We start from the raw sequence: 23,089 nt of genomic DNA, 5'->3' as shown, positions 1-23,089 counted from the left end.
GATAAATAGTGCAGACTATGTAGTGAATGAGGGGTTAGGGACTAGGGAGGACATTCAGATGCAGTCATAATTTACATCAGAAAGTGAAAATGATTTATCAAAATCTATAAATATAATTATTTTAGTAAAATTAGTAGTCCAATATTGTGTGAAATAAATGATAACTTGGTAAACTGGACTTGGCCAACAGCTAAACTCTCACTGTCATAGAGAAGACAAGAGCTTGTCTTTCATGACGTGATTTCCCGTAAAGAATCATGGTCAGATCTAAAGCATTTCTAGTGATAACTACAGCTTATTATGCAGCTTATTGTATCAGCACGTGACACAGGCTTTCTCTCACAGGACTCACTGAACAACAACAGCAGCCTCTCCCCAAAGAAAGGAAGCTGGCAGGACTCTCTACGGAACCCAACATCACATGGTAAGAATGCCACTTTCAATCTCACTGTCACTTAATATGAAATAATGACACAACAGGATAGAGTCTTGAATTACTGTTCTTTTTTCTACTGGGTCTAAAACAACAATACAACAATAGGAGTGAACACTTCCTTCACCGTGATCGATTGCTCTTTTAGTATTTGGGATGCACCAATACTGCCTTTGGGTATTGGCTCCGATCCCCAATATTCTGCATCAGGCTTCAGCTTATGAAAGACTATTTACTGACCCAGAACGTCTAATAGTGTTTGAAATGCTACTTGAATAAAGTTATTTGAAGGATAAACGACAGTTATGTAACAATTTGGGTCAGTTTGTCATACGTTTCTTGTGTGTTAAGGAAAGTAATATCTAGTTTCAGTCTCTGCACTAGTATCGGTTGATATGGAGCGCCACAGTCCGGCCTGTGGAGCTCCATTAGCAGATTCTTAATGCCAAAGTCAATTTCAGAATCCGAACGAAAGAAAGTGGATGAGTGCCTCTCTATTCAGTACATGCAACTGTACTTTTTTAAAATTCTAAAATATCATAGTAATGCATTTTCTAAGCTCGTTAGGATTGCTTTTGGAACATAAGTGGCATTTATAAGACATTATGACAATCCCCCAATATAAGTATATCCTGAAATTAGCCCAAAATGTTTTGGTATTGTCTGGCTGTTATATTGGACCGAGATTAACAAAGAGCTGCAAATGATTTACAACATTGACGGAAAACGACTGCAATGTAAACAATAGATTATTACATTTGGATTATACATTTAGCTGCAGAATCAAAACCCTGATGATAATGATGCACATTCATAAAATGGAAAAAAAAAGACTTTTACAGTTCATTTGAAAATGGAAATATTTACAAATCACTGGTACAAGTTAGACAAATACGTCGACAGATGTAACTGAAGTGTGTCTTTGTCTCTAGTCCCATTGATATACAGTGTTAAATCCTTCTCATCATGTAATCTTGTCAGTCAAATATTAAGAATGAATCATATCCAGTTTTGCTCTCGTTATTACTCACTGGTGTCGTGGCTAAAATGGAATTAGCGAGTGAAATATTCCTCCGTAATCACATTGTCCTCCCTTAGGCCATCTGTCTCCTACCCACTCATGTCTGGAGGATGGCAGTCACATCACAGGCCAATGCCCAGCCTCTCCGCTCACCCAGGCGCCAGGGCCCCAGAACAAAGGTACTCCCCCCAAACACGCAGGGGAAGGCGGGAACTCCCACTCCCCCAACCGGCCCCTCCTATGTGACATGGAGGGAAACAGGCGGGAGAGGCCCGAATACGGTAACAATATGGCCGAGCAGAGACTTAGACTGTTGTGGAGTGCTGTGTGTCTGGTCCTGTGACGTGTTGTTGTTTAGCTGTAATGATTGCATGCAACATTTCATACATTTTATAGTTTTATACGTATTAGAACTTTTGTCATCAATGGTAGATTATATTATTTCACCATCTGATTATTTGTTTACTTCTTTATCACACAAATTGACTACAACATTATTGGCAAAATCAAGCTTTTTATCATGTTATACAGATTTTGAACAGAAAATCAATGCACTTTATTCTATTAGTTTGCTATTTTAAGCCTGATTAAGCCACATTTAAAAAAATATATCTAAAAAACGATTTACAAGACGTGGGGAAGTTTGTCTGAGCAAATATCAGGCTCCAGGCAGTGTGTGGAAAAGTTGTGGTTCTACCCGGTTAGCTGAGGCTAGTACAACATGTGAGTTGTTTTTGCATTTGTGAAAGTTAGTATGTGAAAGAGAAATCTGGAGGTATTCTTCTGTTCACAGCTGAGTTCTTCTGCTGTTACTTTGACTCATAAACGCAAAAACAGGAGGACTCACTCTGTGACCAAGATTATAAAACATCAGACACGTTTGATACAAACGGCAGCTCATCTTTGGCCCCGGATAAAGCAGAGGACAATTGACGGATGGATCTTTGGTTGTACAACAAATTGATCAGTTTAAGCGCCATCTCACTGTGAAACCTACAGCACATGATTTTGAGCCACGACTCAAGATTTTCCCCACGATCAGAAATCTTTATTGCAGACAGTCAAACTTGTGCAGTGGACACTCGGCTTAAGATCAAGATTGCGCTTTACATTGAATAGAATGTAAAACAATGATCCACATATGTGATACATACTCACTAAGTATCATAAAGGAAGCGCAAATGTCTTTGATATAGAATTTAACATTTCAGCGAACTCTGGAGCCCCAGTGGTGTTGCTCTGTACTTTTACCCATTGCACAACTCAAACCAAAATGAGTTATCATGTTCTCATATAACACAAAATACATCATTTAATCTATTTGTATTTTCTGTGTTTTCGGTGTTGTTTCTTCTCTCCTCACAGGTTCATTCGGTCACCACAAATCCCATACCTGCACTGGGGAAATCAAAGCAGATCTCTCCATCCAGAAAAGCCGGGTACCTTCTGTGGATGAGCATTCGCAATGTTCTGACACTGAGGTGGACCACGACCTGAACAGCGAACACAACCTCAAGCACTCCAACAACAGATGCCCCACGGACACCTACACCATCACCAGCGAGTCCGCCATGGAACCCGAGACCGACCCGGACCCGGACGGAACCAGCCGCTGCCTGTCCTCCACCGCACCCATGGGAACCACCGAAGGAGCAGATACCCCGCTGTCGGATGAAGAACTGGAGAAGGACTTTGAAGCAGAGTGCAATATCATGTGTAAGGAAGACCGCTCATCGTATGTGGAATTCCCTCCCATTGAACCGCCCCAACCTACACCTTTCTTGACTTACCGGTCCACCAAAGTGCTTGATGGATCTTACAGTTCGGTTCCCGGAACGCGACCCCCAGAAAATGACTACATCTCTCCATCTTCAGACCCTGGAATAGCAGATATGAATCAGCAAGGATATGGGACCTCAGATCGCGAAAGAGATTCAAGTTCTCTTGGATCTGACTCCGATGTTGAAGACGAGATTGAAGAAGCTTTTGCCTGTGGCGGCACAGTGGTCTCAAAAATGATCTCCTCAATCTCGGAAACGGAAATTGATCTGACAAGCGATGAAAGCAGCAGTGGACGTTCCTCCCATCTTACAAACTCCATTGAAGAAGCCAGTTCCCCTACGTCAGACCAGGAACTTGATCCAGACACTGAGTTGGAGCAGGATAGCGGCATCGTTGGAATGAAAGAAACTCTCCTCCTTGGCCAACCAGATCCTATCAAAGAAGGTTCTATGGTTCCTTCTCCGTCTCCTTTGCCTTCACCCACCATCGCAACCCCAGACTCCCCGCTCCTACCCCCCGTATCCTACAGATGTTTGGTTGGACAGAACTTGGACGAAGAGCAAAGTTGCGAGCATCAAGCAGATCCAGATGAGACGCTACCCCCAGCGGAACTGTGCGAAGACAGCCTTTCGAGACAGATGGTTCTCCAGATAGAACCGGACCACGGCCTTGAGAGCTTCAAACGTTCTTTCTACCTTCCAGTAGGTCCAAGGCTCATGCCCAGTTCAGATGACTACGACGGTACAAGCGAGGGAGAGTCCGATTCAGATAGCGAGGATGATTTAAGCGAGAACTCTGATTCGCCTTGGCTGCTCAGCAATCTTGTGAACCGGTTGATTTCAGAAGGTTCCTACCCAATCAGCTGCCCGGAAGAGTGCTTGAAAAGGAAGCGGTCATTGTCCGATACTATTTCTCCATCTTCAGATATAGGAGATGGGGATCTTGCGGATGAAGAGGTTGCTGAATCTGAAGATGTTAATGAAGCAGGAACTAAAAACTTCCCTAATTTGTACTTAACCAATTTTATGGAACAGCAAGAAAGGGGGTCAGAGAAGAACATGACTGACAGGCTGTGTAAGAACTCAAGGCAGGAGGAGGTTGAAGAGCCAAATAATGACTTGATGATGCTACAGCAAAGGAGGGATCTTGACTCTCCGAGCCTTACGGACAGCGTGATCACTGACAAGGACGAAGGCAGGGAGACAGACCCCCAAGTCTCTACGCGATCCTCGGCTTCACTTGAACGCATCACAGAGGTTAAAAACAGCCTGACCCTGGATCTGCCCACCGCCCAGACCAACCGCTGCTTCAGCCTCACGTACTCCACAGACAATGATGAAGAGGATGACGAAGCTGGGGACTCGTACCCTTACCTGACCAAGGCCAAGGGTCAGACGTCTTACAGGCAGAGGTGGGTAGTGCAGGGTTAATGAATTACCTTTCTACACTCCCATAAAGAAAACCTATCAAATATCTAAAACTTACTTGAAATCACATTTGATTTGATCAGTGGTAATACTTACTTGACTTGTTTCATTTAAATTTTATTGTGACTGGTTCAAATTTTTAGTTTCCCTTTATGGAAATTTCAATCTAACTTCACGTTTTGAATTCGGCCGCAAAATGTGGCTAGCACTCAGTTCACAGCAACAAGGTTCCGGTTTGACTCCACAAGAAGGTTTGACTCCTGCGTTTGCCTGACTCCGGTCTCCTCCATCAACCCAAACATGCACCATAGATACAAATCCTTCAGCTTAGTGTTGTGACCAAGACCAGCTTAAGATCCGGAGATGGGCCCCAGAGCACAGCTCTCCTGGCAGGTGGCCCCAGGGGCACAAATACAGTGAATGGAATGTCCCTTACCTTATCATTTAAAACATATATAGCTTTTGAAATCAGACAGAAATATTTCAAAATGATTGGATGATTTTGGACTATTGTGTAATATATATATTGTTAAAACTACTAAAATCAAGTGATCAAATTAAGTAAATATATATATTTTAAAAAGAAAATCTAGCTGCTCCAATGTATATATTCTAATTCTTATCACAAAATACATTTTAATTTGACTTGAGTAATATAATTTAGGAGTAACTTTCATGTTACTTATTTCCTGTTTAGACCTTCTGTAACAAGTGTTTGTCCTGTTTTAAACATGGCTTAGCCCTGTTTTAGTCCTGTCATAGACTTGGTTTAGATCTCGTGTGAAGGCTAAACATTTCTTAGGCAATACTTGGTTTGAGAACCACGTCTCTAACTCCTCTGCCACCTCTGCTTCTTACAGGAGCCTGGAGTTAGACAGTTCACCGCCCATCGACTCCAGTGTTCCAGAGCCTGGACCGACTGAGCACGACCTTCCACTGTGTGTGAGAGAACAGCAGCAGAGCGAGGAGGATGGACTGGCCTACGACTCCATGAAGTACACCTTGGTGGTGGACGAGAATACCACCCTGGAACTCGTCAGCCTTAAAAGGTAAATGGCAATGAATTCATGGAATGGATAAACTTGCCAGAGACATCAGCGTCAAGATAAAGGGAGTTTATTTATAGGCGTTTGATTTTTGCGTAAAATATAATGTCTTTGTGGTGGTGATGGTGAAGAGGAGGTGTCTCTGCTGCTGATGTAGAGTTGGAGGGTTGCACTCATCAAATGTTTATGGAAATGGATGTAGGGATGTGATTGGCTGGCACATAACAGGGACAGGAAGAAGGTAGAAAATCCAATATTTCTGATTCAGAAAGTGTTTGGTTTTCTAGCTTCATAGGAACGTTGAACTGGAAACTAAAAGCAGTTTTCTGTTCCAGGTGTACCTCAGTTCTCAGTGATGACAGTGAGCTCTCTACAATCTGTGACGAAGAACCGCTGAGGCCCAGAGATGTAGTCTACGGCCGAGACGAGGAGGAGGAGGGCCGGCCTGAACTGAGCTCCTCAGAAGACTCCTCTCCTGAAGCAGACCTGCCCTTCTCCAAGAAGTTCCTCAACGTCTTCGTCAACAGCACCACTCGTTCTTCCAGTAAGATTCACTTTTGGGTCAAAGTTGTGGTTAAGGATGTTTGGATAACTGAAGGACATGTGTTTTGAAGATGAAAGTAAAAAGGTAATTAAAATGCACAAAATTACATAACGTCATACAATTTGACTTGGTGCCATAAAGGTTTTTGGATTCTACTTCTAATTTCCGTGATACCCAAGCATGTAAATAGAACCCTCATCAGGCCGATATCCATCTTCAGTTTTGTTCAGAATCCTCTAACAAAGTTTGATTTGCTGTATAATTAAAAAGGCAGGAGGTCTATGCCACTTTGTTTATTTCCTTGTCACACATTTCCCCTAGAACAGGGGTGTCCAAACTTTTTTTCACCAAGGGCCGCATTTTGACACTTCAACGGGGCAGAGGGCCACAAACAACTTGACAATGTCGAATTTGTTGAATGACAAAGTGAATCATAAGAAATTTAGCATTTTACGTAATTGCGATGAGCCTCCACACTTTTAATTAGACCTAGAACATTAACATTAGGTTGGTATATCATCAATATGCCTGAATTTTCCCAATTTCACAGTAAAAAGTACTACTTTTTGTTGTTTGGGCCGACATAGCAGAAAGCTGGAGGGCCAACAAAAATTAGTCTGAGGACCGCATTTGGCCCCCGGGCCCTAGTTTGGACATGCCTGCACTAGAATGTACAGTTGAGATATTCTTTTTCCTTCTTCCTGGGAATGCTGGGAGATTTGAACCATTATGTGTTTCTCTCAAAGGCACAGAATCCTTCGGCTTGTTCTCCTGCACTGTCAATGGAGAAGAGAGGGACCAGACTCACAGAGCGGTCTACAGGTAAATCAAGTCAGATTTTAGGTCTAGGTACAGTAGGTAAATGTGGCTGTAGAACGTTTTTTTCCTCCAGCTGAATTATTTTGCAATCAAGTTGTCAACTTTATAGAGCTTTTAACCTTGTTTCTTCTTGTTTAAGTTGTATTTTGATTGATTCAGGCATTTGCACATTCATGTATTGTCCTACAGCTGAGTGCTTCTGAGTGACTCATGTCGAGTTCTAAAATGTCACGTAGCCACTTACAAACATGTAAATGACAGTGACATGACACTGTGAGGAGGCGGGGCTTTTCAGTTCTGCAGTTTTGAACAGGAAGTTTTGAACAGGAAGTCATTGGACCTGTTTCTATTATTAAGCTGTTTTATGGATCAATATCGAGGGTTACAAAAAGCAAAACGTAAAATGATGATTTACTACTTTTAACAGTATTTCCCATGTTTTAATTAGTTAATATTCATCAAATGTACGCAGAATTCCTACAAATAACAAAGGATCAAGTTGGAGTGTTTTATTATGAGGCGCGGTTAACTGATTTTACAACCTTGACAAATACTTCTCGGCATATTATTTATACACAGTCTAAAATGTGATGTTTTATGTTTATTTCACACAGCACCAGGGGCTTAATCACTTTAGAAAGCGCTGACGTCACTGGCGCAGCAGGCTTGAAGGGCCCCTGGGGCCATGCTAATTAGCACATTAGCCACCAGCTGTATCTGGATGTGCAGATGACATCACAGTATTCTGCAGCCCTCCTCTTTAGTGGAGCTTTAAATATATAACAGGATAATCAACCTTGTAACTAGAAATACATTTCTGTAATTTGTTAAAAATGCAAGAAATATTATCAAAATCAAAATGTAATTTCCTCAGACTTCAGTATTCTGCTATCGATGATATTTGAATGTGAAATGTTCCAATCCACAAAATATGAACCTGAAGGAGAAAATAAATATTGTATAAAAATAAGAAACTCATAGTTTGTAGTATTGTTCAGGCTTTATGATTTCAAGTCAAATACATTTTGAGCAGAGTTATGAACATAAAGTTACATCTAAAGTGCGTTAAAGTTACAGTATGTAACATTTAAGCCAAAAAATAGAAACAATTCATTTTGGATGGTTTTCATTATAGAATAAATTGAAAAGTGGCCTGAGAGTGGAAAGAAGAGGCCTGGGGCCAGCAACAGGTTTATCTATCAATGTTATTGCACTTAAAATGTATTTAGAGCTGCATCTCCACAAACCTGACTCATACTTGGCCAGGAGGAGTCTCCTCCTGCTTGTTTCCATGGAAATCTGGTTCCTTTAGCTATAATATTCCACAGTATGGCACAAAACATATTTATCTCCATGAAGAATGTTCCGCAGTTTGGTTTTAACATTCTATTTCCATGGAATTATGCCTTGACTGTCCACCTCTAGAAAGTTACATACTGTGCCTTTAAATTAACTATTAATTGCAGAGCATTTGCTTTAAAGTATCTAATATAAAGAAATAACACATCATTACATTTGATCTAGTCCATATACCGTATATCCTTATCTCACTATATAAATGCATTCAGTCAAAAATATATATTACTCGTTACTGCTCTGAAACGGTTGCTATGACATCCCAGTATTAAAAAAAAACAACACACAATTCTTTGTTCCACGACTTTAGAACGTCTTTGTCTCCACCATCTTGCGATGCCCTTTCACCTTCTCTTCTCTCACCACAAACCCACTGGGAGTCACCCACTGGGAGTCACCCACTGGGAGTCACCCACTGGGAGTCACCCACTGGGAGTCACCCACCCTCAGACAGATGCTGTCCTCATCTGTGCTGCAGCTGAACACTGTGTGTGCTGTGGCGCCCTCTGCAGGTTCATCCCCAGACATGCAGACGAGCTGGAGCTGGACGTGGACGACCCCTTGTATGTGGAGGAAGAGGAGGATGACTACTGGTACAGAGGGTACAACATGCGGACGGGGGAAAGGGGCATTTTCCCAGCCTTCTATGCCACCGAGGTCATGAGCCAGTCCAAAGAGCTTCTGGGTGAGTGGCTTTTAACGGAAGGGTTCTGTGGAAGTGTCCGGATAATTCAACTTAAACTATGTGTGTGTGGTGTGTAGGAATGAAGAGGAACCCAGCCTGGATGGAGACCTTCTGTGTTCAGTTCTTGGGGTCAGTGGAAGTACCTTATCATCAAGGAAACGGCATTCTGTGCGCAGCGATGCAAAAGGTAAACTGGACAAAACACATGCAATTATGGATGTTAAATAGTAGTGTTATGTCACTATTTTCCTCACATTGTCTTCATTTTATTTTAGAAAACCCACATTCATAGGTTAGGTTAAAGGAACTGCATGTAAGATTTAGATTTTATATTTCTTAAACAGTCCACTCTGTGTGCTCAGATATGAGGTAAAAATGTTTAAATCAACGAATGCACATGATGGCAATTTGGTGTCATTTGGTGTTTGGTTCATATGAGTCTCCTCAGGGCTGGCAGCTCCTGCTCCTACAGCCTGTGATTATGGTGCTTTTTTTAAAAACAGTAAGAGCATAAAGTTAGTTCTTTATTGTCACACAGAGGGAAGTTTGTCACTCAACACTCATAAAAACAGTGCAGTACTTTTACTGGAGCACTTTTATTTTGCAGTCATTTGCATGAATTATAAGTTTAATATATTTTTACTAACTCTAACAAATAATGTCTTGATGCTTCCAATGTTGGTATGAGTCTTATAAAGGCTTCTGTCCTTGTCTTGTAGATTGCCATGTCGAGGAAGCGGACAGTGCATGTGCGCCCGCCCTCTCTGTGTGAGCTGGAGATCAGCCTGCAGGGAGTCAAGCTCATCATGAGTCTGGAGGAGGAATACGACGCCTTCAGCGAGGTACACAGACAAATACTATACTCTAGTATCTGAAATACTGTTATTTGTTTTGAACAACTCATTTGTGAAATTGTTGAACTCTCCAGTTCGACAGATGTAGTCACTTCTTCCAGATGAAGAACATCTCGTTCTGTGGGTGCCATCCCAGGAATAACTGGTAAGACTGAGCCCAGGAGCATCAGTGCTGATGGAGCTGCACCTTCTGACCCGTCCATCATTGTGTCTCTCCACAGCTACTTTGGCTTCATCACTAAGCACCCCATGCTCAACCGCTTCGCCTGCCACGTCTTTGTGTCCCAGGAGTCCATGCGACCTGTAGCAGAGTGTGTCGGGTGAGTCCAACTAAAATGTGTCTTTGTGTGTCTAAAAGAAAAGAAGTCTGTAATGTTTATGTAATAATAGTGCACATGCAAGAAACGGTAAGTATAAGGACATTTACAAGGAATAATACAATAGATGAAAAGTTCTCAACATGAAAACTGTCCCTGAATGCACTGAATGTCCTGTGTTGGTGTTCCTCTGCAGACGGGCCTTTCAGGAGTACTACCAGGAGCACCTGGAGTACGCCTGCCCCACAGAGGACATCTACCTGGAGTAGAGTGTTACCGAGACAACCATCATGCCTCTGCAGTTAGTCAACCACGGAGTTTGCCACCAGAGGGCGCTGTCAGTGAGGGCTTATGTAGAATTTGCCCACAGAGACTGGGATGTTCTATACAATATGCTAGGCATTTGACTGACAAACACCCACCCTGTCTTTGTTTACGCCCATCGCCTCGATGGACGGAATGCCCGTTTCTGTTCTCTTTTCTATTATACAAAACTATGATGCTGAGCAGCTCTTTAAAGGGGTCTTATTTTGAAATATTTACAATATACCTACTGCTGTTTCACTTTTCAATGCATGGCTAGTAGGGTTACTGCACAGGTACACACACTAACACCAGAACACTTGTCCAAGAGAACGGCAAACAGTTTGAATGTGAGCAAAGGAACCTGAGGGCCGCTCCGGAGTGATCTGTAAATATGTATTTGTTCATTATTGACAAACTGCTGTTTTGATTTGGACTGATAGTGGCATCGGAACACCATAGAGAGAAGTGAACTGTCCTTGGTCTAAGCTTACCCCTGTGTCGCGTACAATACGTAGTGTGTGTGCTGTAAATACATGTATAGAGAGTATGCGTACATGAGACCGAGGCGGGCGGGGCAGGAGGGAGGAGCTGTGAGGGAGGGGTTAACGGCAAACAGTGTAACTGACATTTTCTGTAGATTGTAACGAGCAGTCATGGTCAGTTTGTCTGTATATTAGAAACATTGTACTTTTGTCCACTTTGAGGATGCACTGCTTGCTGAATTTCACAGTGGGAGCCAGTACAACAAAATATCCAAGTTAACTTTACAAACAGTTAACAATACTCAAAGTAGCCTAGACACCCACATACTTTTGACTGTTCTGCTCTGGTAACAATAACCTAGCCAACATATTTGTGACATGTTGAGTTCAATCATGGAAAAGAAACAGGAGAAAAACACATTTTTATTACAAACAATACAATCCATATATAAAAGTGGTACTTTCAACCTTTGCAGCAAAACTGAAGACATTTACTGAGAGTGACTTAGCAGAAGGCCTTCATTTAGAAATATGTGTCGATTCGCTCATGTATATTATTAGAATTTAGACTCAAGATTGTGCCGTGTCTTTTTATGTTGTACTGAAAAAAACACAATACGTACAGGGATTAAAAGGCATTTGGACGAGGACACGCTCAAGAGTGACAAAACAACACCAATGTCTGTCATTTGCAATCATGTAAGTTCACGAATGTCTTTTCTTGTTTTGTTCTTTTTATAAAGTCGTTGTCATGGAAACTCAGGCGGGCTACAGCAGCACATTTCAGCCATATTTGTGTTTTTTCTAACACGGCGTCATAAAGTGACTGAGGCAGCTGCGATTAGGAAACTAGAATATCAGGAGTTAAAATGAATATTTATCTTGATTTGAGTAGTTTGTTTTAGTAAATTGGACTAGATTTTTGGACTATTTTCAGAGTAAAAAAGGTCTGACATTGGAGTAAGAAAATTGCACTTAAATAGTACATAAACGAAATAAGAACATACAAATCTTACGTCATGGTTCGATACGGGAATTATTGCAATATGGCTGTTTTACTTCTACACGATCATTTCAGTAATAAATAATAACGTATTAGTCAAAATACAAACAACAGAGAAAGAAATATGACAAAATCAGGACTAATTTGCAATTAATTTAAAACAATCCTAAATAAAATCAGCATTTTCCCTTATAAAAATCATACATTTCTGTCACATTAGTTGTGATATGGCTGTGCTGTTTTGACAATCATTTCAGTTAATAATTAATGTATTAATCAAATTGTCAAAATTAAAACTTAACTTAGTCAAAAGACAAGGCTAATTTATAAAGGAAAATCATGAATAAAATCAGCTTTTTTCAAAATGTTTCAATTCCAAAACAGTATATTTATGTTAAGTTAGTTGACTGTTGACTACATTTTAGTGTAATAATAATGTACATAACGTAAACTGTCGAAATAAAAAAGTCTAATTTACACTGAATAAGAAAAATCATGAATAAAATCTGCCTTTAACAAAACTACATTTCAGTTTAATTGGAATATGATTTATTGTGAATACCTTTATTTATCCATGATATATTGTGCAGCCCTTCTTGAAACAACAAATAAGTTCACCGAAAAGTCAGAAATACAGTTTGCTGTAGAGTTTTGCCTTTTCACTCCAGAAATTCCATGTTTGCGGCGCGTTGAGCTGTCCAGTTCTGTCATCCGAATCCTGTTTGCACAGAGCGCTCCCATCGTTACCACGGACACACATGAACAAGAACCAAAACTTCTGACAGAATCCTTCACTGTACCTAGAGCAAAAGAGTATGTGACAGCATACGTATCCTATCTTGTATCTTTAAACAAAAAAAAGAAAGGGAAAAAAGTAAATCAAGGACTTGTAAATTGAATACAAAAATGACAAAAAAAGCGTTACATCACTCTGCCTTGTCATGGCTTTGGTCTTCTGAATAAATTATATGCTTGATGTCTGAAATCCATCTTTTTGTGTGTGGTGTTCATTCGTTTCAGTCGGAACTGTACATAGTGCCCCTTTAACATCCTTCACACAACTGCTTTTCAACATTGTGGGCTTGGTATTTTTCTGGTGTTTAGTTTGGCTCATATTTTGATAGATTTGACACAAAATAACTGATCATTTCACACTCAGAACAACATTTATGAGTTCATCACAGGCTGAGAACACGAGTAGCTGCATGTTTGAGGTCTGTTGTAATGACTCTAGGGATCGCACACTAAATGGACGTTAAAAACACAGAGGAGCACTTCTGCTAGAATTGCTGGAACTACCACCGAACCAAAACTGCAAACTACAATCGGTTCATGCCAGACACGACCTACACTCTGTGGCCATATCGGTTCTAGTCACTAACATTAACAACTGTAAACGCCAAGGGAAATGTGTATATTTCTACATCACGTTTTGCATAAAATACTTGTCAATCATGATCCTTTGTGATTAGCACACAGCATGCCACGTAATGGAAAGTGTAGGAACTCTTCTAACAACTGGAAGATGGCTTTAGGTGAGTTGTAGAGCTTCTAGACCAGTGGTGTCCAAACTTCTTTCACCGAGGGCCACATTTTGAAACTTATATGGAACAGAGGGCCACAAACAACACGACAATGTTGAATTTGAAAGTGAATACTTAAAAATGTTGCATTTGGCATTGTTCGATGAGCCTCCAGACCTGTAATAATACTTGGAACATTAATAATAGGTGGTTATCACATAAAAAGGCTTGAATTTTGTGGTTGTTCGGACAAACTTAGCAGGAAGCCGGAGGGCCAACAAAATATGGTCTGTGGGCCGCATTTGGACCCCGGGCCGTAGTTTGGACATACCTGTTCTAGATGTTTCTATGTGATTCTGAGCTTTTAGTGCTTACATTGTAACTGTGACGTAAGTGACGTTACGTGGCAGAAACCGATATATCAGTATATTTGATTTGAACATGCTTTCCTCATTTGAAGACACAGATCGGCCACTTTAAGGAAATATGCTCATTTCTAAAACAGAAAATGTGTAAATAAAAAAGCAGAAAAAGGTCATGTGTGTTCCCTCCAGTGCTAGGGGCAGCGGCAGCAGCTGGGTTTGGGACTACACTCTGGATTGCAGCAGGGCTCCAGGTTTGGATCGCTTCCCTTTGCGATCTGGCTCTCTCCAAACTCCATGGAGGCCTCCAAACTGGCTTTGACTTTCATGATCTGGTCCAGAACATTCTGGAGATCGGGCCGTTCCTTCAGGGAGAGGGCGTAGTGCTCGGACGGGTCGCTCTCCAGGTCGAAGAGAAGAGGCGGGTCGTGGAACATTAGAGGGGCCACGCAGTCAGGGTCCGGCCCCGTGCTGCTTTTGACAGAACCTGGTGGAAATGAAGCTTGGTGAGTAGAGAGCGGTGGAAGTACTGCTGGATGTTTTAGTATTTATGTGGCGTCGGAGTAAAAAGAAGTATGTACACATTCCTTAAGATATTTTCCGTCTAAAACATGAGTTTAATGCTTGTGATTTGCTGTGGTTTGACATGAAAAATCACAAATTTAAGAAGACAATCAGACAAAAACCAGAAGGAGCTCCTCTGTCTGCTTCATGTCCGGGACAGTGACATCATTATTAAACATCTTTCCTGAGTTGTAGAACTGATTTGTTTTTGCTACAAAGGCGTGTGGCACCAGAGAACAGAGAAAAAGACTTAAACTCTCACTATGTTGGTGAAGAGTCCACCACTGGGATTGTCCCGTGGAAATGTTAGTGCTTTGCTGGATGTTTTCACAGTTTTAAGTATCTACCTCCACCAGGTCAGATCTGTGGAAAGGCAACCCCACTCACTTCACACATGTTTTTTGAGATGTTAAGATAAGATAAGATCTGCCTTTTTTTGTCCACACAATGGGGAAATTCCGTGGTTGCAACGCAAGTAGATACAGAAGAAAAGAACAGATAAGACAACATGTAAACAAAACTCCTATGGACAGAAACTCTCATATTCTTAATAGGGAATAGAGAAAAAATATATAATAATAATAATAATAATAATAATAAATAAATGAATAAATACAAAAATAATAAAACAAATAAATAAAAAATGAAAAGATGAATAAAATAAAAAATAATGTTATACACATATTTGTAATTGGATAAATACCAGGCAGTGCAATAACATCTCCTGACCAGCAGGGGGCAAACCGTCTAACATAGAAGTTACATAGTGCACCTTTAACTTAAGAGTATTAGTGTGACTGTACCGCTTGTATAGAAGTACGCCTTGTATTTCACCAGCCTCAGAGCGAACAGCCCGCGGGTCTTACTGGGGTTTAGGGACCAGAACATCATTGCCTGTCTTTTACTCTGCAAAACAAAAACACGAGCTAGTTCAGCCTTCACACCAGCACACGTGCTCAAAATGCACACAGGGACGTCAGCACCTTGCCATGACTGAAGAGGATGTCCAACATGTCCACTCCATCCAGAGCCACCGGGGGCAGTGTGGCCCCTGACAGTTTGGCCACAGTGGGCAGGATGTCAAGAGTGCTGGCCAGTTCATGAGTGACACCTGACCAAAGGCCAGAGGAAACGTAAACTCAGTTATGATATTATTAGTCAGGTACAAGTTAAAAGTAGTGAGAGTAAAAAGTATTTGGGGATATTATTACTTCTAATACTAAGAGTTGATCGTTTATAAGTGAATGTAATCAGACAGACGAAACATTAAATAATGCACAGATTATGGTTTTTCCAAAGAACAGACACAAAAATACTAAAACAAATCATATCTGAAAGGAACGCGTAAGAAGAGGTTTGGTAGTTTGTCCTGGCCGAGAAGGAGGGTCTAAAGACAGGGGATGCTGGGACATTTGTCTAAAGACGAGATGCTGGGACATTTGTCTAAGGACAGGGAATGATGGGACATTTGTCTAAGGACAGGGGATGATGGGACATTTGTCTAAGGACAGGGGATGATGGGACATTTGTCTAAGGACAGGGGATGATGGGACATTTGTCTAAGAACAGGGGATGATGGGACATTTGTCTAAGGACTGGGGATGATGGGACATTTGTCTAAGGACAGGGGATGATGGGACATTTGTCTAAGAACAGGGGATGATGGGACATTTGTCTAAGGACAGGGGATGATGGGACATTTGTCTAAGGACAGGGGATGATGGGACATTTGTCTAAGGACAGGGGATGATGGGACATTTGTCTAAGGACAGGGGATGATGGGACATTTGTCTAAGGACAGAGGATGATGGGACATTTGCGTAAGAACAGGGGATGATGGGACATTTGTCTAAGGACAGGGGATGATGGGACATTTGTCTAAGGACAGAGGATGATGGGACATTTGCCTAAGGACAGGGGATGCTGGGACATTTGTCTAAGGACAGGGGATGATGGGACATTTGTCTAAGGACAGAGGATGATGGGACATTTGCCTAAGGACAGGGGATGCTGGGACATTTGTCTAAGGACAGGGGATGCTGGGACATTTTGTCTCAGGACAGGAGATGCTGGGACATTGCCAAGTCCCTTAAACTACATGTAACTCAAGTAGCAGTAAAAGTACAGTACGGTGATGGTCAGAAATCGGCTGTGAAAAGTAGAAATTCTTCAAAAAGTTATTCAAATGAAATGAACCTTTTTAGTTTCGTTTCCATATGAATTGTGTAGGTTGTTTTTTCTATATGGCTGATTCTGTAGGTAAGTCGTAAGTCCAACCCCCTGCGACAGAAGGCACTGATACTGTTTCATGGATCATTTGAATATAGACGCAGTACGTCCTTTGGCGTTAGCGACTGAACAAATGTCTGGAAAGGTTAGAACTGAGAAGTAAATTTAACTTTAAAAATGAGAAAACAAAGGCCGCATAAGTGTTTTGCCATTTGTTGGGACTAATGATGTGTAAAAGGTCAGTTCAACAGTTTTTACATCTACGGTAAAGTTACAAAAATGTCACTAACATCCATCACATTTTCAGCCCTTAAAGCAGAACTAAGTCACATTTTCACCTATTGAACATCTTTGTCATAGTTAAATATGTATTTTCAGGGAGTTTGAAGTGTTCATCGTCGCCCCCTGCTGTTCGCCCCCTGCTGTCTCATCTGCCAACTCTCCTGAGAAACCCTGGCTTTTAATTATTTATTTTTTTAGATATTTAGCAATGTAAAATGTTATGTGATAAAGAAAGAAAAATGTGTCAAATGGTGTCAATGCTAACGAACCCGGCTGGATCCGTCCGGGCCAGTAGGCGATGGCGGGCTCTCTCACCCCGCCCTCGTATGTAGTCGCTTTGCCACATTTCAGAAGACCTGCAGAGCCCCCACGGGACCTCCGCAACAGCTCAGGCCTGCAAGAAACAAGACATTTACCATTGTGTTCGCTAACATGACTTATGAGTTACGAGTTAAAACTAGAGCTGTGCAATTTAATCACATTTGAATTGAGCTGGAATTGAGTCATTTCCACAGTCAATGAACAAAGAGGTTTGGAGCAGAGTTCAGAGTTTGGAGGAAGAAATTTTACTGTTTTTAGTTTTTTATATCAAAGAGCAGTCATTAAAAAAAAATAAAAAATGATATGAATTAAGAAAATTAAAATATTTTAATTTGAGCAGAAACCAAATTAACTTATTCCCTTTTTATTCTATTACTATTTTATTTATACTATTCTTAAGTAGAGATTTTAAAATGAGGATCATTTTAAAATCTCTACTTAAGAATAGTGAAGATGTTATTCTTGAGCTGTATTAGAGGAACACAATTATATTTCATATTTCTTAATTAATCTGCTTTAATAGTCTGGCTTTTGGTGCCTTTTGCTCAGGTGTCACTTGAAAAACAGGTTTTATCCCAAGGGACTTCCTGGTCAAATAAAGCTCAAATAGCAACATCTAAATAAAATTGACTAGAAAATAATGATCTATCAATATGAAGTTTTTTTTTGTCATATTGCCCAGTTTTTAAAAAAGAAAAAAGTGATCAAATCCAAATTTTGGTGAAAAAAGTCTTTTAAAAAAATCATTTGAGTCATTGTGTAGATTCAATTAAAATCTGATATTATGCTTCGAAATGTGTAAAATCTGTCTAAACCTGTCAATACAATTTTTATCATTGAAATGAGCAATAAACGAATCACTAGCTGCACGTTGTATTTCCCCTTTCACTCACTGCATTAAATCAAACTGAATGTTGTGGATCAGAGGAAGCACAAACCCGTTGTCTGAGGAGAAGAAGACCAGAGTGTTGTTGATGACCCCCGTCTTCTCCAGCGCTGCCATGATGTCTCCGACTGTGTTGTCCAACTCCAGCAGAGCGTCTCCAAAAGGACCTCTGGGGGTCGTCCCTGCCGCCCTCGCGCCTGCAAACTGGGGGTAGTGCGTGTGCTGGGGACGGAAAAGAAGGACGGAAATCGGCACTTTTGCAACAATAAAGCCAATCAAATCAGTCCAAAAGTCAGTAATTACTACCAAACACTATATCCATGAGTCCACGTGTCGTATGCATCTGCAGCTTGTTCAAATGTCATGTTGAGTTTGGTTGTTTTCCTCTACTTTTGTTCTATTGTGTGAATAATACGAGATAATTATTCTTGTATTCTCTATTCGTGTGACTGTTGATTAGTGCAGCAGTCCTTTAAAACAGTTCTTATTAGTGAAAGAAAATAAGATGGAAAAGTACACATAAATCCCTTTAAATGGAAAAGTGAATCCCTTGAATATCTGGGCTGTAGTTCTTCATAAAGATCTAAAAACTAAAAACACTCCTCTTTTCTCCACTATAAAGAACACTTGAAATCTCATTCTTGAGTCTAAGTCAAAGGATTGAAACTATAAAAATGGATGTTTTGCCCAGATTTCTCGATCTGTTCCTGACTCTCACGATTTCCATCTCCAGCCGGCTGTTTGAAGAGTGGAATAAAGCGATCTCAATATTTGAATGGCAGGAAAACTCCACAATTATCAAAAGAAAAAAAGGCTCAAATCAGAGTGTTGCTGCACTGCGTTCTTTGATATGTTAAAATCGTAAATTAGACTGTTTATGTTCAAAGTTTTGCACCTCAAACAGCACAGATCTGAAATGTAAAGTCTGGATAACAGAAGGTACAAATGTTTCACCAGATTGTAAAGGAAAATCACAAGAAAAGCTTTGATATGTTGGAAGAATAAGATATTTACGAATAAGCAGTAATTATATCACAACCCTCTGATTGAAATATTTACTAAGCTTTACATCTTTGTATAGTATTCCCCTTGAAAGTTCAGATCAATGTTTTAATTCTCTCTACTAAAATGTGAAGAACTTTGGATTCATTGGGACAGACTAAACGGACCAGAAGTACAGGTCTATTTGGATGTTTGTATGTGAAGTGCGTCATGTTCTCTGTATTGTTCTGTAAAGATGTTCAAAATTAAAAACAACCCTTGATACACATACAGAGAAAACATTCAATCTATTTACAATATAAAAGAGCACGAGCAAAGGTAATGAGGGCTTTTACCAATAATAGTTTAGAATGAAGGGAAGGCCAGTCGAGGAGAGAATACAGAGTGATTGGACGGAGCTGGTTTAGAGATCGCCATAATCCAGAATGGGCTGGACATTTCTACCAAATTGTGCTTTGCAGATGTTTTGTTTCGAATAAGTTGGCCAGGGTGCAACTTATATGTGATATTATTATTTGTTATTTTCACAAGAGGGCGCTCTAGGCTCTAAGCGACGCAGAAGAACTCTGCACTTCCTCTTCCTCTGGAGTTTGTGGAGTTGTTTAGAAGTGACACAGAGAAAGAAGAATTCGATGGATTTAGTGATTTGGGGTAAAACTGATGCTTCTGTAAACTTGTTAGCATGTTCTTTATGCTATATTTATCTGAAGAACTGTTCATATGTTATGTTAACATACCAGACACTCACAGTTCTGTCTGTGCCTCATGTAGCTGAAGGTGTTAGCGTTAGCATACGTACACCTATTCACCGTGTTCTCTCATCTGTTATTATTTTAAACTGCATTTCAAGAGGAAATGTCTGTTCTTGGTCCTGAATTTGATCAAATACATTTCCACGACATTTACTCCTGTGAGATATATGTGCTTTTTTCTTCTCTGTTATGCATGGCTGGTGAGACTTATACTCCGGAGCGACTTATAATCTAGAAAATACGGTATTGTACTTAATGAGGAAAGAAAATAAAGAGCAACCGGATGTGTGTTGTGGTCCTGCTCACGTGGGACGGATAGTAAAGGAAGAAGGGCTGCTGCTTCTGGGCGGACGTCAGGATGAAGTTAGTTGCAAAGTCGCTGTAAGCCTTTTCCAGCTCCAGGAAGTTGGCCGGTTGCTGAACGATCTTGTCGTTGTGCATCAGAGGAACAGTGACCGCTTCAAGATCACAATGTCCGAAACACTTGACGTCAGGAGGGAAGCAGGTCAGGTTTGCACACGGGCCCTGGGAAGAATTCAAGTACGTTATTGTGACAAAACACAGTCCGTAAGATCAGTTTTCCTCCATTGAAGTATGAAGTATTCCTCCAATCTATTTATGTAGAGTCTAGGTCTATTCTATTTATTTGTTGCAGCTCAAGTCTTTTAATGATACTGTACATTTCAAAACTGTTTTACTGTAATCGCCCTGTGTTATAGTGATTGTGTCAGTGACCGTGGGTGCAATATGATCATTTATTGCACTATTTTCATGTAGAGATCGACGTAATAGATTCTGTAGCACTAGATCCTGTAGCACTAGATCCTGTAGCACTAGATCCTGTAGCACTAGATCCTGTAGCACTAGATCTTGTAGCAATAGATCCTGTAGCACTAGATCCCGTAGCACTAGATCCTGTAGCACTAGATCCCGTAGCACTAGATCCTGTAGCACTAGATCCTGTAGCACTAGATCTTGTAGCAATAGATCCTGTAGCACTAGATCCTGTAGCACTAGATCCCGTAGCACTAGATCCTGTAGCACTAGATCCTGTAGCACTAGATCCTGTAGCACTAGATCTTGTAGCAATAGATCCTGTAGCACTAGATCCCGTAGCACTGGATCCCGTAGCACTAGATCCTGTAGCACTAGGCACTAAATCCCGTAGCACTAGATCATGTAGCACTAGATCCCGTAGCACTAGATCCCATAACACTAGATCCCGTAGCACTAGGCACTAGATCCCGTAGCACTAGATCCCGTAGCACTAGATACTGTAGCACTAGATCATGTAACAGTAGATCCTGTAGCACTAGATCCCGTGGCACTAGATCCCATAGCACTAGATCCTGTGGCAGTAGATCCCATAGCACTAGATCTTGTAGCAGTAGATCCCGTAGCACTAGATCCTGTAGCAGTAGATCCCATAGCACTAGATCCTGTGGCAGTAGATCCCGTAGCACTAGATCTTGTAGCAGTAGATCCCGTAGCACTAGATCCTGTAGCACTAGATCCTGTAGCAGTAGATCCCGTAGCACTAGATCCTGTAGCACTAGATCCTGTAGCAGTATATCCCGTAGCACTAGATCCTGTAGCACTTGATCCTGTAGCACTAGATCCTGTAGCACTAGATCCTGTAGCAGTATATGATCGTCTCCTGCTGAGAACACACTGACCTGATCATGAGAGTACGGGATCCCGAGATAGTGTTCAAACCCGTGATTGGTTGGAAGGTACGTCCCGTTGGCGCCTAAGCCCAGATGCCACTTCCCGACGGCGGCTGAGGCGTATCCCAGCGGCTTTAGCATGGCAGCGATGGTGGTCTCATTCAGAGGAAGACCCCCGATGGAGCCTGGGTACAGCACTCCGGGATAAATCCCTGAGCGCGTCTCATAGCGGCCGGTCAGCAGAGCAGCTCTGTGGACGGGAGAGTAACACGTACATGGAAATATTGAACTAAATACAGCAATGTTACATTTCATAGAGTCAGACAAAATAAGACTTGCCTTTTGTTGTGGTGGAAATAGTTCTCAACATTGTTATTTAAGTAAAAGTACAGATACAAGAGCAACGAATTACTCAAGTAAAAGTATCACATAAAAAAGTATGTACAAAAATGTACATCACAGATTTTGAGAACTTTTAAATCAACTGATATCAATAATCTAATTTTCTAGTCATTTTATTTAAGTGTCTTTAACTCAAAATCTTTTGTCATTTAGGCCATTTCAGGAGGTAAAAGTAAAGGTAAATATATCCCATGTAAAATTGACTTAGTACTTTTGCTTTTGTACTTAGTTTTCACCACTGCTGTTTTGGAAATATACATTTAAAACATGTGTGTATTAGTATAAAAACAGAACACTGGATTTGGTAATTTTGTGTAAGTGTTTGGTGTTATGTAATTTCAGTCTCTTCACCATTTGTGATGGAGAGTTATTGTCATTAACAAGCAGAGTTACAATGAGCTGGACATAAATGAGCTTCAGTGATGACAGTTTCAGAGCTCATTCATTTTGCGTCTCCTCATGAACCACCCTCCAGACGCTACTGCGCATGCCCACAAACTCGGGGCGAACTTCGGTGCAGGAGAAAGAGCCCTTCATTTAAAAATGTGTTCAAAAACAGACAAAAGGTTTATATGTATGTAATATAGTTCAGTATAATACAGTATAATAGTATCATATGTCCCTTTGATCAGATGCCATTATTCTGAATGTTGATACCTGGACGGGCTGCAGCCGCCGACTGTGACGTAGAAGTCGGTGAAGCGCAGTCCTCCCGTGGCCAGCTTGTCCAGGTTCGGGGTCACGGAGGTGGGGTGTCCGTAACAGCCCACATCCGCAAAGCCCAGGTCATCCGCGAACAGGATCACAAGGTTTGGCGGCGCCGCGGAGCTCACGCACAGGCACAAGAACACCCGCACAAAGACGGTCACCGCGTTCACCATGACTGTCCAGGCTTTTGGTGCGTCCCGTGGAGCGTGGACCGTCCCGTGGAGCGTGGACCGTCCCGTGGAGCGTGGACCGTCCCGTGGAGCGTGGACCGTCCCGTGGAGCGTGGACCGTCCCGTGGAGCGACCAGAGGAGAACG

At 41.2% G+C, this 23,089-nt stretch overlaps 2 protein-coding genes across 3 annotated transcripts in view; one reads left to right on the top strand and one right to left on the bottom strand.

Annotated features, from left to right (window-relative positions):
* Positions 1-11,688, top strand: part of LOC140349080 (C-Jun-amino-terminal kinase-interacting protein 2-like) — a 45,490-nt gene extending 33,802 nt beyond the window's left edge. Inside the window, exons 4-15 of one of the 2 annotated variants that reach the window (XM_072435299.1) lie at positions 346-424; positions 1,532-1,633; positions 2,820-4,647; positions 5,524-5,712; positions 6,045-6,253; positions 7,000-7,075; positions 8,941-9,113; positions 9,191-9,300; positions 9,833-9,955; positions 10,042-10,112; positions 10,189-10,287; positions 10,481-11,688. In XM_072435299.1, coding sequence (XP_072291400.1) covers positions 346-424; positions 1,532-1,633; positions 2,820-4,647; positions 5,524-5,712; positions 6,045-6,253; positions 7,000-7,075; positions 8,941-9,113; positions 9,191-9,300; positions 9,833-9,955; positions 10,042-10,112; positions 10,189-10,287; positions 10,481-10,553 — 3,132 coding nt within the window. In that variant the 3' untranslated portion in view covers positions 10,554-11,688. Of the gene's footprint in view, positions 1-345; positions 425-1,531; positions 1,736-2,819; positions 4,648-5,523; positions 5,713-6,044; positions 6,254-6,999; positions 7,076-8,940; positions 9,114-9,190; positions 9,301-9,832; positions 9,956-10,041; positions 10,113-10,188; positions 10,288-10,480 lie in introns of both variants that reach the window. The other variant, XM_072435298.1, reaches the window with a different exon arrangement.
* Positions 11,689-14,135: 2,447 nt separating this feature from the next.
* On the bottom strand, positions 14,136-22,961 carry LOC140349084 (arylsulfatase A-like). The gene is made up of 8 exons (XM_072435304.1): positions 22,723-22,961; positions 21,673-21,913; positions 20,303-20,521; positions 18,295-18,464; positions 17,305-17,429; positions 15,508-15,635; positions 15,328-15,430; positions 14,136-14,447 (listed from the first exon to the last, which is right to left on the bottom strand). The coding sequence occupies exons 1-8, from the start codon at positions 22,944-22,946 to the stop codon at positions 14,155-14,157; spliced, it is 1,503 nt and encodes a 500-aa protein (XP_072291405.1). The 5' UTR covers positions 22,947-22,961; the 3' UTR covers positions 14,136-14,154.
* Positions 22,962-23,089: the final 128 nt, after the last annotated feature.

Source organism: Eucyclogobius newberryi, unplaced genomic scaffold, assembly GCF_026437365.1.
Source record: "Eucyclogobius newberryi isolate DKJ021-1_F unplaced genomic scaffold, fEucNew1.0.hap1 SCAF_7, whole genome shotgun sequence".
Taxonomy (NCBI): Eukaryota; Metazoa; Chordata; class Actinopteri; order Gobiiformes; family Gobiidae; genus Eucyclogobius; species Eucyclogobius newberryi.
This window is presented reverse-complemented; position numbering and strand designations above follow the sequence as displayed.